The sequence below is a fragment of the Magnolia sinica genome, chromosome 14, assembly GCF_029962835.1.
Source record: "Magnolia sinica isolate HGM2019 chromosome 14, MsV1, whole genome shotgun sequence".
Lineage (NCBI taxonomy): Eukaryota > Viridiplantae > Streptophyta > Magnoliopsida > Magnoliales > Magnoliaceae > Magnolia > Magnolia sinica.
The window spans coordinates 75496853-75513346 of NC_080586.1; the positions used below are offsets into that span (position 1 = coordinate 75496853).

Here is a 16494-nt window from a genome sequence, read left to right on the forward strand (position 1 = left end):
AGGGGCAGGGGAGAAATTGCTGGCATATTTGGAGCTCATGAAAGAGCCCCACAGACTCGCTCCTACTCTGAATTGAAAGGCCCACGCCATCTTGATGCGGAAGGCTTTCATTGCCTCTGCAAGCTTACGAATACCTAGGCCACCTTCATGCTTAGAGAGGGCCACTGACTTCCAGCTTCTCCAATGCAACTTCTTCTTACCATCAGCCCAACCCCAGAAGAAATCTACAAAACATTTTTCCAACGATGCCAGAACTTGGGCCAGGAGGTGAGTGACAGCTAAAGTGTGGACCGGGATACTACCAAGAACGTGTCTAACCAACACCGCCTTATCTACTACAATAGGCATCTCGCTTGCCACCTACAAATGCGCCCCCTAATCTTATCTATCAGGGGTTGAAAACTACTCGCTTTCACTCTGCCTGCCACCTTAAGGTGTAACATCTCGAAAAAATTCGTACAAGGACCCAAGTACCACCTCAGGCAGAAATCACATAGGACCAAAACTCTTAGAAATTAAGTTAATATTAGTAAGTACTAAACTAGAGTACTTGTGAAATTAGCACTAATCACTTTAAATATGATCTGCAAGACCCAAATCGTGTAGTATCATTGACGCTACATTACCCTGAAATCTAGAATTCATCCCTAAACCCGGTTGCTCTTGGGAGCACACTGAAACTCCGTATCGGACCTAGACTACACGTTGAAAATTTGATGACCGCAAAACTATACAGTTATGACCGCATTACTGGACTTGACAACTCCCTCAGAAATCAAGTCTTAATTGTGTCTAGAAATGCACAACTTGAGCTTGGAGCAAAGTGTGTGAGAAACGTGAATATCTTTAGAAATGAAATCTGAATTTAAGTAATCTAAGTCGTGGCACTTGCGGGGCCAAATATAAGGATTCAGACCGTCAGAATTTGACCCAAATACACCCTCAGATCAGGAAAAATATCCCATACATGGCCATGTGCTTGTGGCCCTGATCGAGTGACCGTGACCGTTGAACTGAAACTGGTCCGCCACGGTCGATCTGCAAACCCGATCGGAGCGAAAACTCAGCCTGACCTAGATCCAATTTCAGGGAGCTTAAGTCCGACCGCACGTAGAAAAGAGGCCACCAGAAGTGCTCCGATGGGCTGAAACAGACGCCCTTTGGATATAACCTAAGTATATCTTGGCCCTGGAGCCATCCCATCACTTCTGGGCCTATATAAGGGCCTTAAACTCTCTCTCATATTTCATACGAATTCTAAAACCCTAAGAAAGAGAGTAGAGGAAAAGGAAAGGAAAGAGAGAGAAAGTGAGAGAGTGAGTTAGAGATTCCTCCTGGGATTTAATCTCATTACTCATCGGGCTTAACTACCGCTTCTACATCGTTATTCTGGTAATTCTGACTCCGTACTTAGATAAGAAAACCTAACCCTAACCTGTTATAGGGTTTCAAACATTGTAAGTAATGGAATAGCTAACATATTTCATGCTGTAGGTTACCAATCCGCTGTTGACAAAGGCTAAGTATCTAAAACGAATCCGTTACGCGTTTATCGGCGTAAGGTGCGGACTATAAATGTTTAGGTTATGGTTTTCAAGGCTTTCAATGTCAGTTAATGATTTATGACTGACTTGAATTGCTATCACATACTTAGATACGATGTTTCCCGCACTTTACATATATATATATATATATATATATATATGACCTATGTTGAATATAGTGTATTCCTTGTATTTGTTGATATGACTAAATGAATATGAAATTATGACTAGTACTTATTATGATGGATGTTTGGTAATACATGATCGTTGTATGTGTTGCAACTCCTATGTGAAAGGATTTGCTATAATATACGTTTTAAGTAAATTAATCTATGTATGTGATATGTAGTGTAAGTGTTTGATAAAATGCCTGTATGAGGAAATACTTGTTTAAATGTTTGAAATGAGAGTGTTGAGTTAGGATTATCAATCCCCTTCTCTATAACAATAGTTTCCTTTATGTAACCTATCTACCTACTATGTGATTTATGGAAGTAATGTCTAGGTAAGATAACATGTGTAATATGTGTTTCATGAAATGCTTAAGTGCTTGAAATAGTTGAACCGCAGTGTAATGCTGCTATGCATATCATATGTGATATATAAATTACAACTGAGTATGATTGGGACTATGACTTAGTTTAGGCAATCGGTATCAGATCTCGATTAGGTGGCTGAGGTTGTTTTCACCACACAAGACGCGTTCGATAAATCCGAGTCGTACTTTAGTTGTCGGCAGTGGTTAGGCCACATGGAGTGCTTACGCACTTCATGTCGATCAGCTTGAGGTGCGCTCATACTAGTCGAGCTCGTCAAGTAACCCGGTTGACCCGATGTGTGTTCACCATGTATGGATGTTATTGTTTCAATCTAAGGTACCAAACTCACCAATGAAAACCCCTTTAACCTTGGTACCTCGATCCGCTAAGACTCATGAGCCAGGCATGATGGTATGGGATACCGTGGTCGAGCTGTCAGCCTATGCTGGGGTGACGAGCCTTCCCGTAGTGTCCAATGAGCAACACAGCCTCGTGAGCCGAATACGGTTGTATGGGACACTATATTCGAGCTGTCAGCCTACACTGATAAGGTGACGAGCCCTTTATAGTGACCTCGAGCATACACTAAGACTGCGTAGAGGAGACGAGCCCTTACGTAGCCATAAGACTACATATTAGGCCTGCACTGATAAGGTGACGAGCCCTTTGCAGTGACCTAAAAATGCAACATCATATGAGAATTGCTAGGACTGACGACCCTAGAATGGATCATTGTATGGGAATTGATATAAGGGAGGTATCTTAGCTTCTCAATCCTGCTGTATGAAAAGGACTAATAAGAACTTGGTAATCACGCTCATGCACCGCATTACGTGTGCGTTTGGCATAGCAGGTCAAGCACTGAGGAAGTGTTTCATGCGCGATCGTGAGATGAAGTCACTGAGGGAGCGCAGGCGAGGGCATGCATCATTATTTCATATCATTCTTGCATTAATCAGAGTATTTAGGGATGTTTGATTGTATTGCTTTATCATTACTGCTTGACTGAATTGATAACATGTTAACCTTTGCTTTAGAGTTTCACTGAGTTGATCACTTACTCCCACGGTACGGGACGATGTTTTAAACACCAACCAGACTCTGTCTTAGTTGCAGATGGAGACCCGACTGATGAGGCAGAGGCGGACTTCGCAGATGATGAGGATCCTTTCTCATATATGCAGTATTTAGACGGGTTTACATAGACCGTTCTGATCGACGGGGCTTCAGGGTTATACTTGTAGTGAAATATTACATTTTTGACATTTTGTATTTTGAAACAATGCATGTAATTATTGACCTGGCAATGCATACATACTTTGGGGACCTATACTGATTAATAAAGTTATACATATTTGAGTCAGTCTTCCGCTTGCGTATTACAACTGTCCCTGGATTATGTTTTGCTGATTTGGCTTAATCTTATTCATGTTTTATGCACTAATACAGACAACATTTAATCATCATTAAATATTTTGCATAAGTGATGCATTGGAACTTGGGAGTTGGACTTCTACTCGACTCTCGATTTTCAGGGCGTTACATAAGGACGCCCAAATACACAGGAGAGGTCGACGACTTGGGAATGCCCAGGAAGCTCTCAATAGACTAAGCTCTGGACATAGGAAGCTTGTTAGAAGTGAAAAAAGAGCTTTTACGGAGGTTGATAGATTGGCCCGAGGCCGTTCGATAATCATTTAGAAAAGCTTTCAACACCCAAAGGGACGCCTTGCCTCCATTTGAAAAAAGCAGAGTATCGTCCGCATATAAGAGGTGAGAAACATGCTAACACCCGTGGGCCAGCTTGAAGGGCTAGCAGCGGCCCTGCTTCAACAAACTCTTGAGCCCCCTACTCAGGACTTTCGTAGTAATTATGAACATGCTTGGTATGTCGAATAACTTATTCCGGTTTGCGAGATATGCTTGTTTTAGGATTCTGACGGCCCTGAACACTTCCACCTTCGATCGGACCTTCTCATGTCCAAGATGGACATGAAAGCATCCGCGACCCGTTCTACATCCAATTCAATGCTTTTTTCATTGTTTCACCTACTTTTATGATGGTTCACGCTACTTTAAAAATGATATGACACTTTAATTAACCGTACAAACAATATACATGTGGAATAATCCAGACTGGTGATGTCACTGATGGAATCAGCATTGACACCTGGTTAAATCATCAATGGAGGATAGAAGTAACAAAAGGGGTGTACACCAAGTCGAATCGAGTTGAGCTGGCCTCAGCTCGACTTGGTTCGGCCACTAGCTAACCCCAGCTCGAACTCGGCCTGGCTCGGTCCTCGAGCCTGACTAGCCAGCTCGACTCGATTTGGCCAGTAGCTCGAGCCAGTTCAAGCCAAAATCGAGCCTCTGCGGCATTTTCACAAACACATGCAGTACACTTTCAATTTTTCACTGTATGTAAAACATCAGCGGCTATTTACAAGTATTTCATCAAACACCTTATAGGAAACATCAAAATCAAGGGAAAATGGTATTTGTTTCATATACATACCTTCCTTGCTATTAGTTGATGCTTCATTCAGACATTTCATCAAACACTTGGTGAGCAACATCAATATCAAAACCGAGTCACTGAACTAGTTCAATCCGAATTCGATTCGAGTTGGCGTTCGATCTAATTCAAGTTGAGCTTGGGCAAGCTCGAACTCAATTCGAAATTTTTTTGAGCTCAAAAAATCAACTTGACTCTACTCGAACTCAACTTCGAACCGAGTCGAATCAAGCTTTTTCAAGCCAAGTCGAGAGAGCTAACCGAACTAACTCAATTTGTGTACACCCCTAAGTAACAAATCCCGTTAAAAGATTATATCAACCAACTCATTTTGGTCATAACCTTACATTTTTTATCAATTAATTATTCAGTGGTTAGGAAATGATTAATAAACACTCCACAGAATTTAAAAAGAAAAAAAAATGAAGAAGAAAAAAGTCATGTTACCAGTAAAAATTTCAATGAATGTAATAAATGTTTGTATGTGTATCTAGAAGTCAACATCGATGGATACATAATAGCTCAAATTCAAAATTATGTTTGTCCAGGTCATGAACGAAGGTCATCAGGCCTCGGTCGGTAAAGGTGTATCGCACGTTTGTTGATTGCTTGTGTGGGTCTTGCATTCCTCTCAAAATCCTGACAAAAAACAAGTGAAATCAGACAATTCATGCATGCAATGGGGACATTCAGGGCATTGTGCTACATGCAACATGGGGTATCTAACATTATCAGTAGTAGTAACTCACATCATTAACAGCCTTCCTTAGTAATCTCACTTGTTCTCTAGAAACAGTCCTAATCTGTGGTCATGAGCATGAATGAAATTAAAAACATGTCAAAAGCAGAAAAGGAAAAATAAAAAATAAAAATACTGACTGATATGGGTTTTGACAGACTGTGGGGGCTGCCTCACAGGTCTCATTAACACCATGACAAAATAGGTGTCATCAATCTGGGCCATTCATTAGGTAGTACTTGCTGTGGCAATGCCACGTATTAAAAAATTGAGGGAAGTACATTCAGCAATGAGTCACACATGCACATTGAATTTGGACTATTGGACATGTTTCTAGCCACCTTTTTTTTTTTTTTTCATTTTCTTTGTCAGGGCATATGTTCACAATGTTCGTTACCTGATGAATGGCCTGGATCTCTCATAAGCGTGTCATGGTAGCCATGATGTGGGCTCCTTTTCTATCCTACTTCTAAAAAACCTGGCACAGGGTCTAAAGAGCAGACCTTCTTGATAATGGTCCAGAGGACTCCTTGAGTGCAGGGTGGAACGGTGAGAGAGCCAATGTATCTGTGATACATTCTACTTCCTATCTTCAGATGCCTCGGGTCAATCACACCCACTTGTCTCTCTCCTTCATGGGCATCAGCAATTGCTTCTATATGTTTCGTCAGCTGAAATAATAACTCAAAAAGCATGAGAGAGAGGCTTTTATAAACCTTTGGAGATCATATATATTTCAAACTTTCAAAAAAAGGGAACTCAATTCTTTGGTCAGCCGGAATAGTTGACTTAGAGACTCAAGGGCACCTATGTTTCCACATCATTTACATAGGTATTTGTACTTATTTGGACACGTAAACGTTTTCACACCGATCCATTCACATATGTAATCACTTTACAAAATTTTTGAGCTGTACCCAATAAAAAGGCAAGGATCTGCCTAATCATATGAGCTCAAAATAAGCACCATACACCAACAATAAGGGGAAAAAAAAAAAAAACCAAGCGACCCTAAGAAGGCCATATATCAATTCTTCAACCTCAATACAATACTCATTGTCGATTATATATTTTACCAAACTACTAATAATATGATTACGATCATATGATCAAAGTGATTTGAAAGGGAAGGGCAATCAAAGGTGGTCCCACATAATGGACAATTCATATCAGTACTCATCCAGTCTAGGACATCCATTTCCCAAAAATCTAATTTCACAGGTAGAATCATCTGACCAATGTGATTTGAGGGATGGGCAATCAAATATGAGCCTATATGATAAACCATCCGTATCAATGCTTAGACCTCTCTAAAATCAATATAAACTATCCATTACTTGAACAACTAGCCGAATAGGTTTTTAATTTTTTATTTTTGTTATCCAGTGGTTAGGATCAGTTGATCAAAGTGATTTTAAAAGGATGGGCAATCAAAAGTGAACCCTACATGATTGATGTTCCATATCAGTACTGTTTGTTGGGCTGAACAGAAGAAAGGACTATTTGCATGCATCCTTTATAGTCATATACCTCTGAGAGAAAGGTGTCCGGCCGACCAATTTTATACATAATTCCAATGACAGCGATCTTTCCATCGGAGCTCCCGTGAACCATGTGCATCTCTAAGTCATACCTGTTATCATCACACGAAACCCTTTAGTTGTCTTTGCTTGCACAGTAAGTTTGACTGACAGAGACACAATAAAAAGGCTACATTCTTTCATTAAAGAGCTTTTCTGCTGTGCATCAATATACTATTGTCAGGACATGGAGGGCCTAGCTAGGTCTGCTAGATCTGGGTCATGTAGCTACCATCGAAACCATTAATATGATGGGCTTTATTGCAGATGCCGGACCAAAAAAATATTAAAAGTATTTCAACCTTTTGATTATTTTTAACTGATCATATGAATCTTTCTCTGGCTGTTTTCTTACGAGCCATTCATTGAAAGCTTAGGCTAAGAATTTTGAGACAGCTGCCATCAGCTGTGCATCCATCATCAGCGTCTTAAGGCAAACATCTTTATTGAAAGGGACTACACTAGGGTGACAGCTCAGTGCCACCAATGTCTATTAGATATGTTGTGACTCTTTTTTTTTTTTGTTATTATTATTATTATTATTATGTTGTGACATATCATCCACAGTAAATATGCCATACATGAAGGGAAATCTGAACCATTCTAACTGTGGGTCACTTTCCTGATGGCCGATAATACAGTAATTCCATTCATGCATTTAGAACACTGATTATCTTACTTTAACCATCCATTTGATAGGTAATTAATGGATAGATGTGATGGTCCAACCATTTTTATTTGGAGGCTATGCTCCTCTTCATTAACATGTCTAACTGCCATTTGTACTGGAGATGGAGAGCCCGGATCCACGACAAAGATTTATAGGTTGATCTTGACCTACAATTTGATGTGGGGTTCCCATCATGATTTTTTCAAGACATCCAATCCATTCATCAGGTTTGTGTCATCATTTTCTGAACAGCAACCAAAAATAGGCCGTTCCAAAACTCTGTTGAGCACAGCATGTAGAATTATGCCCAAAACTAAAGCTACATCTACAATTCATAAGCCCACATGAGACCCAAATGTGTCGTGAGTCCCGAGCGAGCCAAATGGACTTCTTGATCGGGATGAATTTCTTAAGAACTACTGGTGAGAGAGAGAGAGAGAGAGAGAGAGAGAGAGAGAGAGTCTCACCTCCTACCCTGGATTGTATGCTCAGAAGGTGAGTGCCAGTGAAATTGATGGAGCCAATATTGAGTTCCATTGATGTGAATGGATCCTGCACTGTCCACCCACTTCAACTGCATTCATAAATCACATACATTAGGAATTGTGGTATCCCAAATGGCATATTCCTCTCATGTTTTTGTTAAGATACGAGATATTAACATACAATCGCATTCACTATCTTTAGCTAATCTCATGAAAAGGATTCTTATTTATTTGTGTTTTGAGTAAAAGTCCTCTCACATTTCGCAAATGGGTTTCATCATAAATCTCCTCTAAATGATTTATATAACCCACCTTTCAAAAAATAAAAGAAAAAACACCTAAAAAAATAATTTAACACCAGCCATCTTTATCGAACTACATGTGAGCCCACCTAATGGGTGAATCAGGGCTGATTTTATCCTTAGGGGATCCTAATGGTGGGACCAACCATTTAAATGGGTTGGATGTCGTGCAAACATGATAGGATGAAAAATGTTTGTTGGGTGAATGGTAAATTAGAAATCCAACCAAAAGGATATGAAAAAGGAAAAAAAGAAGAAGAAGAAGAAGAAGAAGAAAAAGAACATTTTCTCTTACCATTATATCATGGCCCCTATTCTTTAGAATTGCATTTGTGGGTTTATAACTCCTTTTCAATTTTCCTAAATCAGGCACCACTTGCACCCTTTCATCCAACAAATCTATGGGAGATTGCATATCGCCATTCTTACACAATTCCCACTCTGTATTTAACTCTCCCCAATGTTCAGGTCCATGTCCACTCCCTTCAAGGTAATTAAACTCCCTCTCATCCTCTGTGACATATCTCAAAAGGATTAGAACTCAAACAAACACATAGAACAATAAGAAAATTCGAAGAAAAATAAGAAGAACAGGTATAAGAAGAAGAATCCTAGCTAGAGAAATTTTTTGGTTTAGTGTATGTTTGGTTGCACCCAATATCATGATTTTTTCACCAAATTAGACTGATTGATCATAAAATATCATGATGTGTGGTGCAACCAAACACACTCTTAGACTATCACTTACCAACTTCTTGTGATGTTGCTGTGCGTGAATGAAAGAGAAGCATGGAAAGGAAAGCGGACAACAAGATGGAATTCCTTGGACCATTCATTGTTTTTTCCCTTCCAATGACCTGAAAAAAAATGGAAGAGAAGGCAGTTTGGAATTCCTAGTAAATGATAGGAAACCTTCATTGCTTTATATATTGTAAAAATCATTTGAAACGATAAGTGATGAGTGAGAGAGATTGGGGCGGTGAATTTCAGGACACGTGTGAAATCTCAGCCATGTATCAAGTGAGGTGGCTAATGTGAACATGTCCATGCAAAAAGGGTGGGTTGTTAATTCATGAGGTGGGCCACATGTCTACATTGAATAAAGGCCGTGTGATTTCATCACACATGTGTTGTTGTCTGGCAGGGTGTTTTTATGGCTAACCTAACTCAATGAATGGCTAGGATCTTGCACGGTGTCCCATGTTGGCACAGGTGCCGCAATTCTCTTCTTAAATCCATTATGGTGCGTTTCTCCTTAGTTTTTATTGATAATTGATCGTCAACGTGATTTCAAGTTGGAAAATTTTCGAAGGGAGTTTGGTGGGACGCGGATTGGTTAGTACCCGCGCTCGGTACACGCATGGCTCTCAAGGGCCCACTATTATATATGGGTTTTATCTACACCGTCCATCCATTTTTCCAAATTATTTTAGGATATAAGAACAAAAAATAAGACAATTCAAGTTCAAGTGGACCACACTACATGAAGCAGCGGTGGTAATGAAATCCACCGTTGAAACCTTCCAAGAGCCTACTTGATGTTTATTTGCTATCCAACCTATTCATGAGGTCACGTAGAACTGGATGATGGGAAAAACAAACACTCTTTGAAATGATAACTTCTTGGCCCCAATGAAGTTTTCAACCGTAGGAATTCAATCCAATTCTGTCGGCCACTTAGGCCTCGGATCTATCTCAGCTTTTTGGGATTATATCTTAAAATGATATGAAAAAATGGATGGACAGTGTGGATAAAGCCTATACATTACGCTACCCTCTCAGAGCCCCTGCCTCTGTGCGAAGCTGGCGACAGCCGGGAAGTAACCCATCCGGGTCCATTTTCGCGGTAGATCCATTTACGACGGACAAAGGAAGTAGACATTTTCAACGGGAAGCGGATTGGCTGCTGTACCACACGCCACCGACCTGCGTGGTGTGTTGACGTCATCAATTTCTATGGGTCCCATTATGAGATATGTACTGTATCCAAACCGTCAATCTATTTGGTGACCTTTTCGTAAGGCTATAGCCCAAAAAAGAAGACATATCTAAAGATCAAGTGGACCATAGTGTAAAAAGCAGTGTGAGATTGAACATGTACCATTGAAACCTTTTTAAGGTCACGGAAGTTTTGGATCAATATTCATCCAGGTCTTTGTGACCTTGTGAACAGATTGTATGGAAAATAAACGTTATTTTGGACCCTACGAATGTTTTAACGGTGAGAATCAGTATCCTACTGCTTTTCATGGTGTGGTGCACTTGATCTTTCAATACGACTCGTTCTTTTTCTCATTAGTTAAAATAATATTTCCAAATAGATGAACGGTGTGGATATAATAAATACATCATCGTGGGGCCCATGTAACTTTGATCTCATTTGAACCGTTCGTATAAAGACTTCAAGGCCGTCTTCGCACGACACGTATTTACATCAGCCAGGTCGGTGGTGTGTGGTACACCAGCCAATCCGCTTCCTTTTCAACGGACCGTGTTGTTAGATCTAAGAAAAATGTAAAATGTGGCACACGTCACGTGCTACGTCATTCGTTTCATGTGTACACGCTTTTGTAAAAGCAGGCGACAGGGTTCGTATTGACCGTTGATCCATTGGAACCATTATAATATCTCAATTGGAAGGGTGTCATCAAGGCCAGCCCCACCCAAAGACTTTTGTGTTGAACGGATGAATGGTAGGTGACTTGGTTGAAAAACCATTATTTTTTAAGAAATGCGTGGGACTCTTTGTATAATGATATGTCGTGGCGAAGCTTACAAAGGAAATAGAATATTTCTACTAGGTCACCCTTCGTGTCACGGAGATGAGAGGCTATCTCGTCGCCTTCTTGAAGGCTCTAGAGGACGCTTTAAAAAAATAATAATAATAAATAAAATTATTTATTTACTTAGTCTGCTCTGGTAACACAACACCTTTCTTTTTTTTCTTTTTTTTTTTTTGGGTTACTGTCATTACACACTCAGCTGATAAGAACCCCCGCGATAACACAACACTTGAAACTTGGGAGGAATAACCGGTGCACTGAGGTCATCTATCAAGTGGGACCATAGTGGGGTGTAGGGAAAGGAAAAGATAATTTTCTTCTTATAAATAACTATTGAATTTATAAGAAGTGTAGAAATCATTTTAAAAATTTAAAAAAAAAAAAACAAACAAACAAAAGTAAGTGTTGTACCCTAATTTTTATATCATTGAAAAATTCAATTAAAAAAGACATATAGAATAATAAGGAAAAGATATAACATACTAAATATCCTTAATAATGCTTAGAGAGCTTTTTACGAAATTAGAGTTAATAGAATGATAAGACAATAAGTAGGTAAAATGAATTCAAATGCAAACCAAGTGACGGAGAGCCATCTAAGAGGTCAACTGAGAGCGCAACTAATACAAAACCTTGGATGATAAAGTGAAGTAAGAGGTCGATAGCTGTAAAGAAGCAAAAAGAGCAGTTGGTTGGCATCTAGAAGTAGACCGAGTGGCTAAGAGGTATCCAAAAGTAAATTGAGCGACCAAGGGAAGCCAGGAAATGGAATACGGTTGAAAAACTTGGTCGAGTGGTCAAAACGAAAAGATGTGGATAGCGGTTGAGTGGAGCACAAACAAGCGACTGAGAAAAGAGATACGGCTGATATTGTGTGGTCAATGACCGATTAGCAACCAAAAGCAAAGCTTGGTCGGGAGAAGAGGAACGATTGGAAAAAGGAAACGTAACAGAGGGGAGGAACAGTAAAGAATTCAAAAAACATAATAAAAAAGAAGGATCCAGAGAGAGGCTTTTCAACTGATGTAATCGTTGCAATAATGGAAGAAAGATCCAGAAGAATAAGCTATAATAGAACTCTATAAATAACAAAGGAATTTAACAAAACAAGCATCTCAAATCTCAAAACAAAAATCAACAATCAAATTTATCTTATCAATTTCCTTTATCTCAGCTTATCCTAAGGGTAGCGATAATCCAATAAAAGTAATTCTTACCTATAATCTTTGTTGTAATCTAGGTCTAGGCTCATATTTTAAATTTGTTCTTTATCTAATATCAAGCAAATTCTTTCAAGAGACGCATTCTTGCGGTCGCTTCAAGTGACCGATTGTAAGTTTTTCTTTTTGTTTGATTTGCTGGTATTCTTAAAGTCTTTTTTTTTTTTTTTTTTTTTTTTGTGGAAGGCATAAAATAACTCATCTTCAGAAGAAGAACTACACCCTTCAATTATTGTCTGATAGTTATCAAATTTTGTAAGTGGAGGAGCAAGCGACCGATCTTTTCAGAACCTGGTTATATATGTTTATATTGGACGTATTTGCTTATTTTAGCACTTGGGGTCAAAGTTGATCAGTTTGGATCGAGTTGCTATATTGATTCTAGCATTCCCACAATTTATAAACAAACCGAGCGACCAACAGATAGTATTGACTATAATGAATCTAATAACCTTATATTAAAAGAGGCTCTGGATTCCTAATTTAATTCGTAAGAGAATTTTTTTTCTAAAATAGTAAAAATTACTAATAATTAAAATATACTTAAGCCTAATCAAACTCATAAAAATCTCTTAGATGATCAAAACAAGGAAACTGGATAATAACTGAATTCGTAAAACCTTAATAAAATTAAATAATAAATTTTAACATAAAATCCTAATTTGATTCGAAAACGATTGAATTTTAAAAAGTTGTTTGGACATTAGTGAATCTTGGGTGATTGGTCAGGACGTAAAGCTCGTTCATAACTTTCCGATGATATACTATATGTATGCAGATAATCAGTTGCAAAGTAATGACCATCGAAAGCTACAACGCGTGTTCTATCCATTTGCCCGATCAAAACCCCTCTACCTAAAGTTGTGCAATCTTAACCCTTCATGTGCTCAATCACGCATTAAACCAACCATCCAATCAAGAATAGTCTACTGAAATTGAATTTTGATGATCCAAATCACTTGTTGAGTGGGTTGTTAAACTTTGTGACCTGTGATTAAGTTTCAAATAGCTAGCATGAGAGCATACGAAACGATGCCAGAGATGTTATACAACGTGCATTTGAATCTTTTCATTTCTTTCATTCCAGATCATGGTCGTTGATCTTCCGCGCATACCAAGGAACCTACCTTAAGAATTCAATGTGAAAAATGTGAGATCACAACCGAGAAAACAGTCTCACTACATCGAGTTTTCTCTCCAAAAGTCTCGAAAAACTCTGGATCTTCAAGCAGCCTAGAGGGTTAATTATGGGGCCCTACTATCACACTCTCTATATATTGAAGATTGACCAGAAGAATTAGGTTCAAGGCATTCCTCTTTCTCACCATGTGAGACGAACGTAAGCAAAGTTCATTATTTAGTTAGGGTCTACTTTGGAATCTCCAACTCTTGCAATATGAATATTTTCTTACTCCAATCTATAAACCATTACTACCTAGGCTTCCTTCTCCAACCTACGACCATTGTTGTCTCACCCGTCACCGGTTCGCTGAATGGTCATTTCAAGAATGCTTATCCTAGTTCTCTTCATCTTGATTGTTTGAATGACGATTTCTTTCCTTTATGGGCCATGTCTTTTGGTCTGTCCTATTTTACGAGTGAAGGATTTAACCCTTCTAAATCCAAAAAAAAAGTGAGAGGTTGAGACCATATATGTGTCAGTTATCTAGTGGATTAAGATATCCCATATAGTGGTTCCTTTGATGCTATAGAAAATTAACTCTCTCTTCCTGCCCTTCCTTCATGGCCATCAGCCACTCTAGAATTTTGCTCCTAATGGGCTGCCTATTACTTGGGTTGTTAGTATTTCAATCACATTGCTAAGCTTCACCAACTTCTACCTCTAACAGCTCCTCAACCTTTAATTCTTAAGTCTTCACAAGTCCCTCACTTTCGGTGGCTCTTATGGTGTAGTTCGACCGACCCTTAACAACCAATGTCGTTACACCATGTTAGGAAATCGCGGAAGCACACAGAGTTGAATCAAGAAAAGTAGACAATAGCACAACCAAGTCTAAATACAAACAATCCAAATTTTACATGAAAAAATCATTTCAGGAAAAAATCATTGCACAAAGCGACGAGTATGCACTATGAAAGAAGAAATTACAAGAAATAAAGAGTTACCGATTCGAACAGGCCTTAAATCTACCTCATAAGCCCAAGTTATGCCCTTGAAACCCTTAGGAAAGAATTAGAAAGCCGTAAAACTCCATAATATCTCACAAATCCCAATTACACTATATATATATATATATATATATATATATATATATATATATATATATATATATATATATTATCACAACCGGAATAGAAAACAAATCCTGCACTCACGCAACTCTATGTGCGTGCTCGATGAGACTTCGATGGCATAGACAAACCCATCGAAGACCTCGATGGCATCGAACTTACTTCGATAGCATCAAGTAGCAACATCAAAACATTCTAGCAATCAATATGGATTTTTCAAATTTTTTCAATGGCATTGACATCTGCCCGATGGAGTTGAGTGGTCTGTCAATGGCATCAACAGACCCTGTTTCTTACAAATTTATAACATTAACAACACACCAACCGTACATATTCTAGTGTACAGAACTAACAATGCACACTAAATGCTTTTAGTCATAAAGCTTTAGGAAATGCTTAATAAATACTCCCAAAAGAAAAAATTAAGGCAATTTACCCGTAAGAATTTATGTGAATGTAATGAATGTTTGTATGTGTATATATATCTAAATATCAACATCAATGGGTACATAATAGCTCAAATCCAAAACTATGCTTGTCCAAGCCATGAATGAAGGTCATTTGGTCCAAGCCTTGGTCGGTAAAGGTGTATCCCACGTTTGTTGATTGCTTGTGTGCATCTCGCATTCCTCTCACAATCCTCTAAACTGTAATGACCTGAAAATTTTCGTGCAAAGACCCGAGTACTACCTCAAATTCCTTAGAAGTAATTGAAACTTGGGAGTTGAGTTATGCTCGACCCCCGAATTGCAGGGCGTTACATAAACACACACACACACACGCACACGCACACACACACACACAGAGAGATAATAATCAGACCAAGTCATGCAAGGGGTATCTAACATCATCAGTAGTAGTAAGTCAAAACAGTCCTAATCTGCAGTCATGAGCATGGATGAAATTAAAAACATGTCAAATGCAGAAAAGGAAAAAAAAATACCAACTGATAAGGGTTTTGACAGACTGTGGGGGGCTACCTCACATGTCTCGTTAACACCATCAAATGAGATAGGTGTAATTAATATGTGCCATTCAATAGGTACTATTTGCTATGACAATGCCACATATAAGAAAAATAAGGGAAATACATTCAACAAATGAGTCACACATGCACATTAAACTTGAACTATTGGGCATGTTTCTAGCAACTTTTTTTTTTCAGGGCATATGTTCACAATATTTGCTACCTAATGAATAGCATGTATCTCTCATAAGCGTGTCATGGTAGCTACGATGTGGGCTCCCATTCTATCCTACTTCTAAAGAACCTAACACAGTCTAAAGACACAGACCTTCCTGACAATGGTCCAGACGACTCCTTGAGTGCAGGGTGGAACGGTGAGAGAGCCAATGTATCTGTGATACATTCTACTTCCTATATTCAGATGCCTCGGGTCGATCACACTATATGTTTCCTTCATGGGTATCACCAATTCCTTCTATATGTTTCATTAGCTGAAATAATAACTCAAAAAGCATATAAGAGCGGGAGAGAGTCACTTTCCTAAACCTTTGGGGATCATATTTCAAATTTTTAGAAAACGGAACTTGAATCTCTAGCCAATTGCATTTGTTTTTTTTTTTTTTTTTAAAGAAATATTTTATTAATAAAAGATATGGACAAACAATATAATTTCAGGTCGGTGCCATAAAAAAAGAATAGCACAACACCTATCATATGCCCAAAACCCTCTACAAGACGAAAAGGCATCTAAAGAAATGATTAGCCCAATCTGATCGCTCACACTCCCACATTATCAAGAGTGATGAGGTGTTAGAAAAGTAAGTGTTTCTTGTACACAACAGAGGATAGAAGAAAACGATAACGAAACGATCAGATCTATCGGGTTCAAGGCTT

General features: G+C 38.7%; 1 protein-coding gene and 1 pseudogene across 1 annotated transcript; both read right to left on the minus strand.

The window, feature by feature from the left end:
- Positions 1–5025: 5025 nt before the first annotated feature.
- LOC131226237 (alpha carbonic anhydrase 7-like) lies at positions 5026–9261 on the minus strand. Its single transcript, XM_058222019.1, has 7 exons — positions 9126–9261; positions 8673–8890; positions 8058–8164; positions 6871–6973; positions 5844–6011; positions 5351–5404; positions 5026–5240 (listed from the first exon to the last, which is right to left on the minus strand). The coding sequence occupies exons 1-7, from the start codon at positions 9211–9213 to the stop codon at positions 5151–5153; spliced, it is 828 nt and encodes a 275-aa protein (XP_058078002.1). The 5' UTR covers positions 9214–9261; the 3' UTR covers positions 5026–5150.
- Positions 9262–15483: 6222 nt separating this feature from the next.
- Positions 15484–16494, minus strand: part of LOC131225025 (alpha carbonic anhydrase 7-like) — a 127579-nt pseudogene continuing 126568 nt past the window's right edge.

Excerpts from the sequence above, each read along its gene's own strand:
- LOC131226237 (XM_058222019.1), bottom strand. The coding sequence starts at position 9,213 with ATGAATGGTCCAAGGAATTCCATCTTGTTGTCCGCTTTCCTTTCCATG. Across the intron at positions 8,165-8,672 it reads ATAGGGGCCATGATATAATG|TTGAAGTGGGTGGACAGTGC; the intron begins GTAAGAGAAAAT and ends TTATGAATGCAG. Across the intron at positions 6,012-6,870 it reads CGGACACCTTTCTCTCAGAG|CTGACGAAACATATAGAAGC; the intron begins GTATATGACTAT and ends TTATTATTTCAG.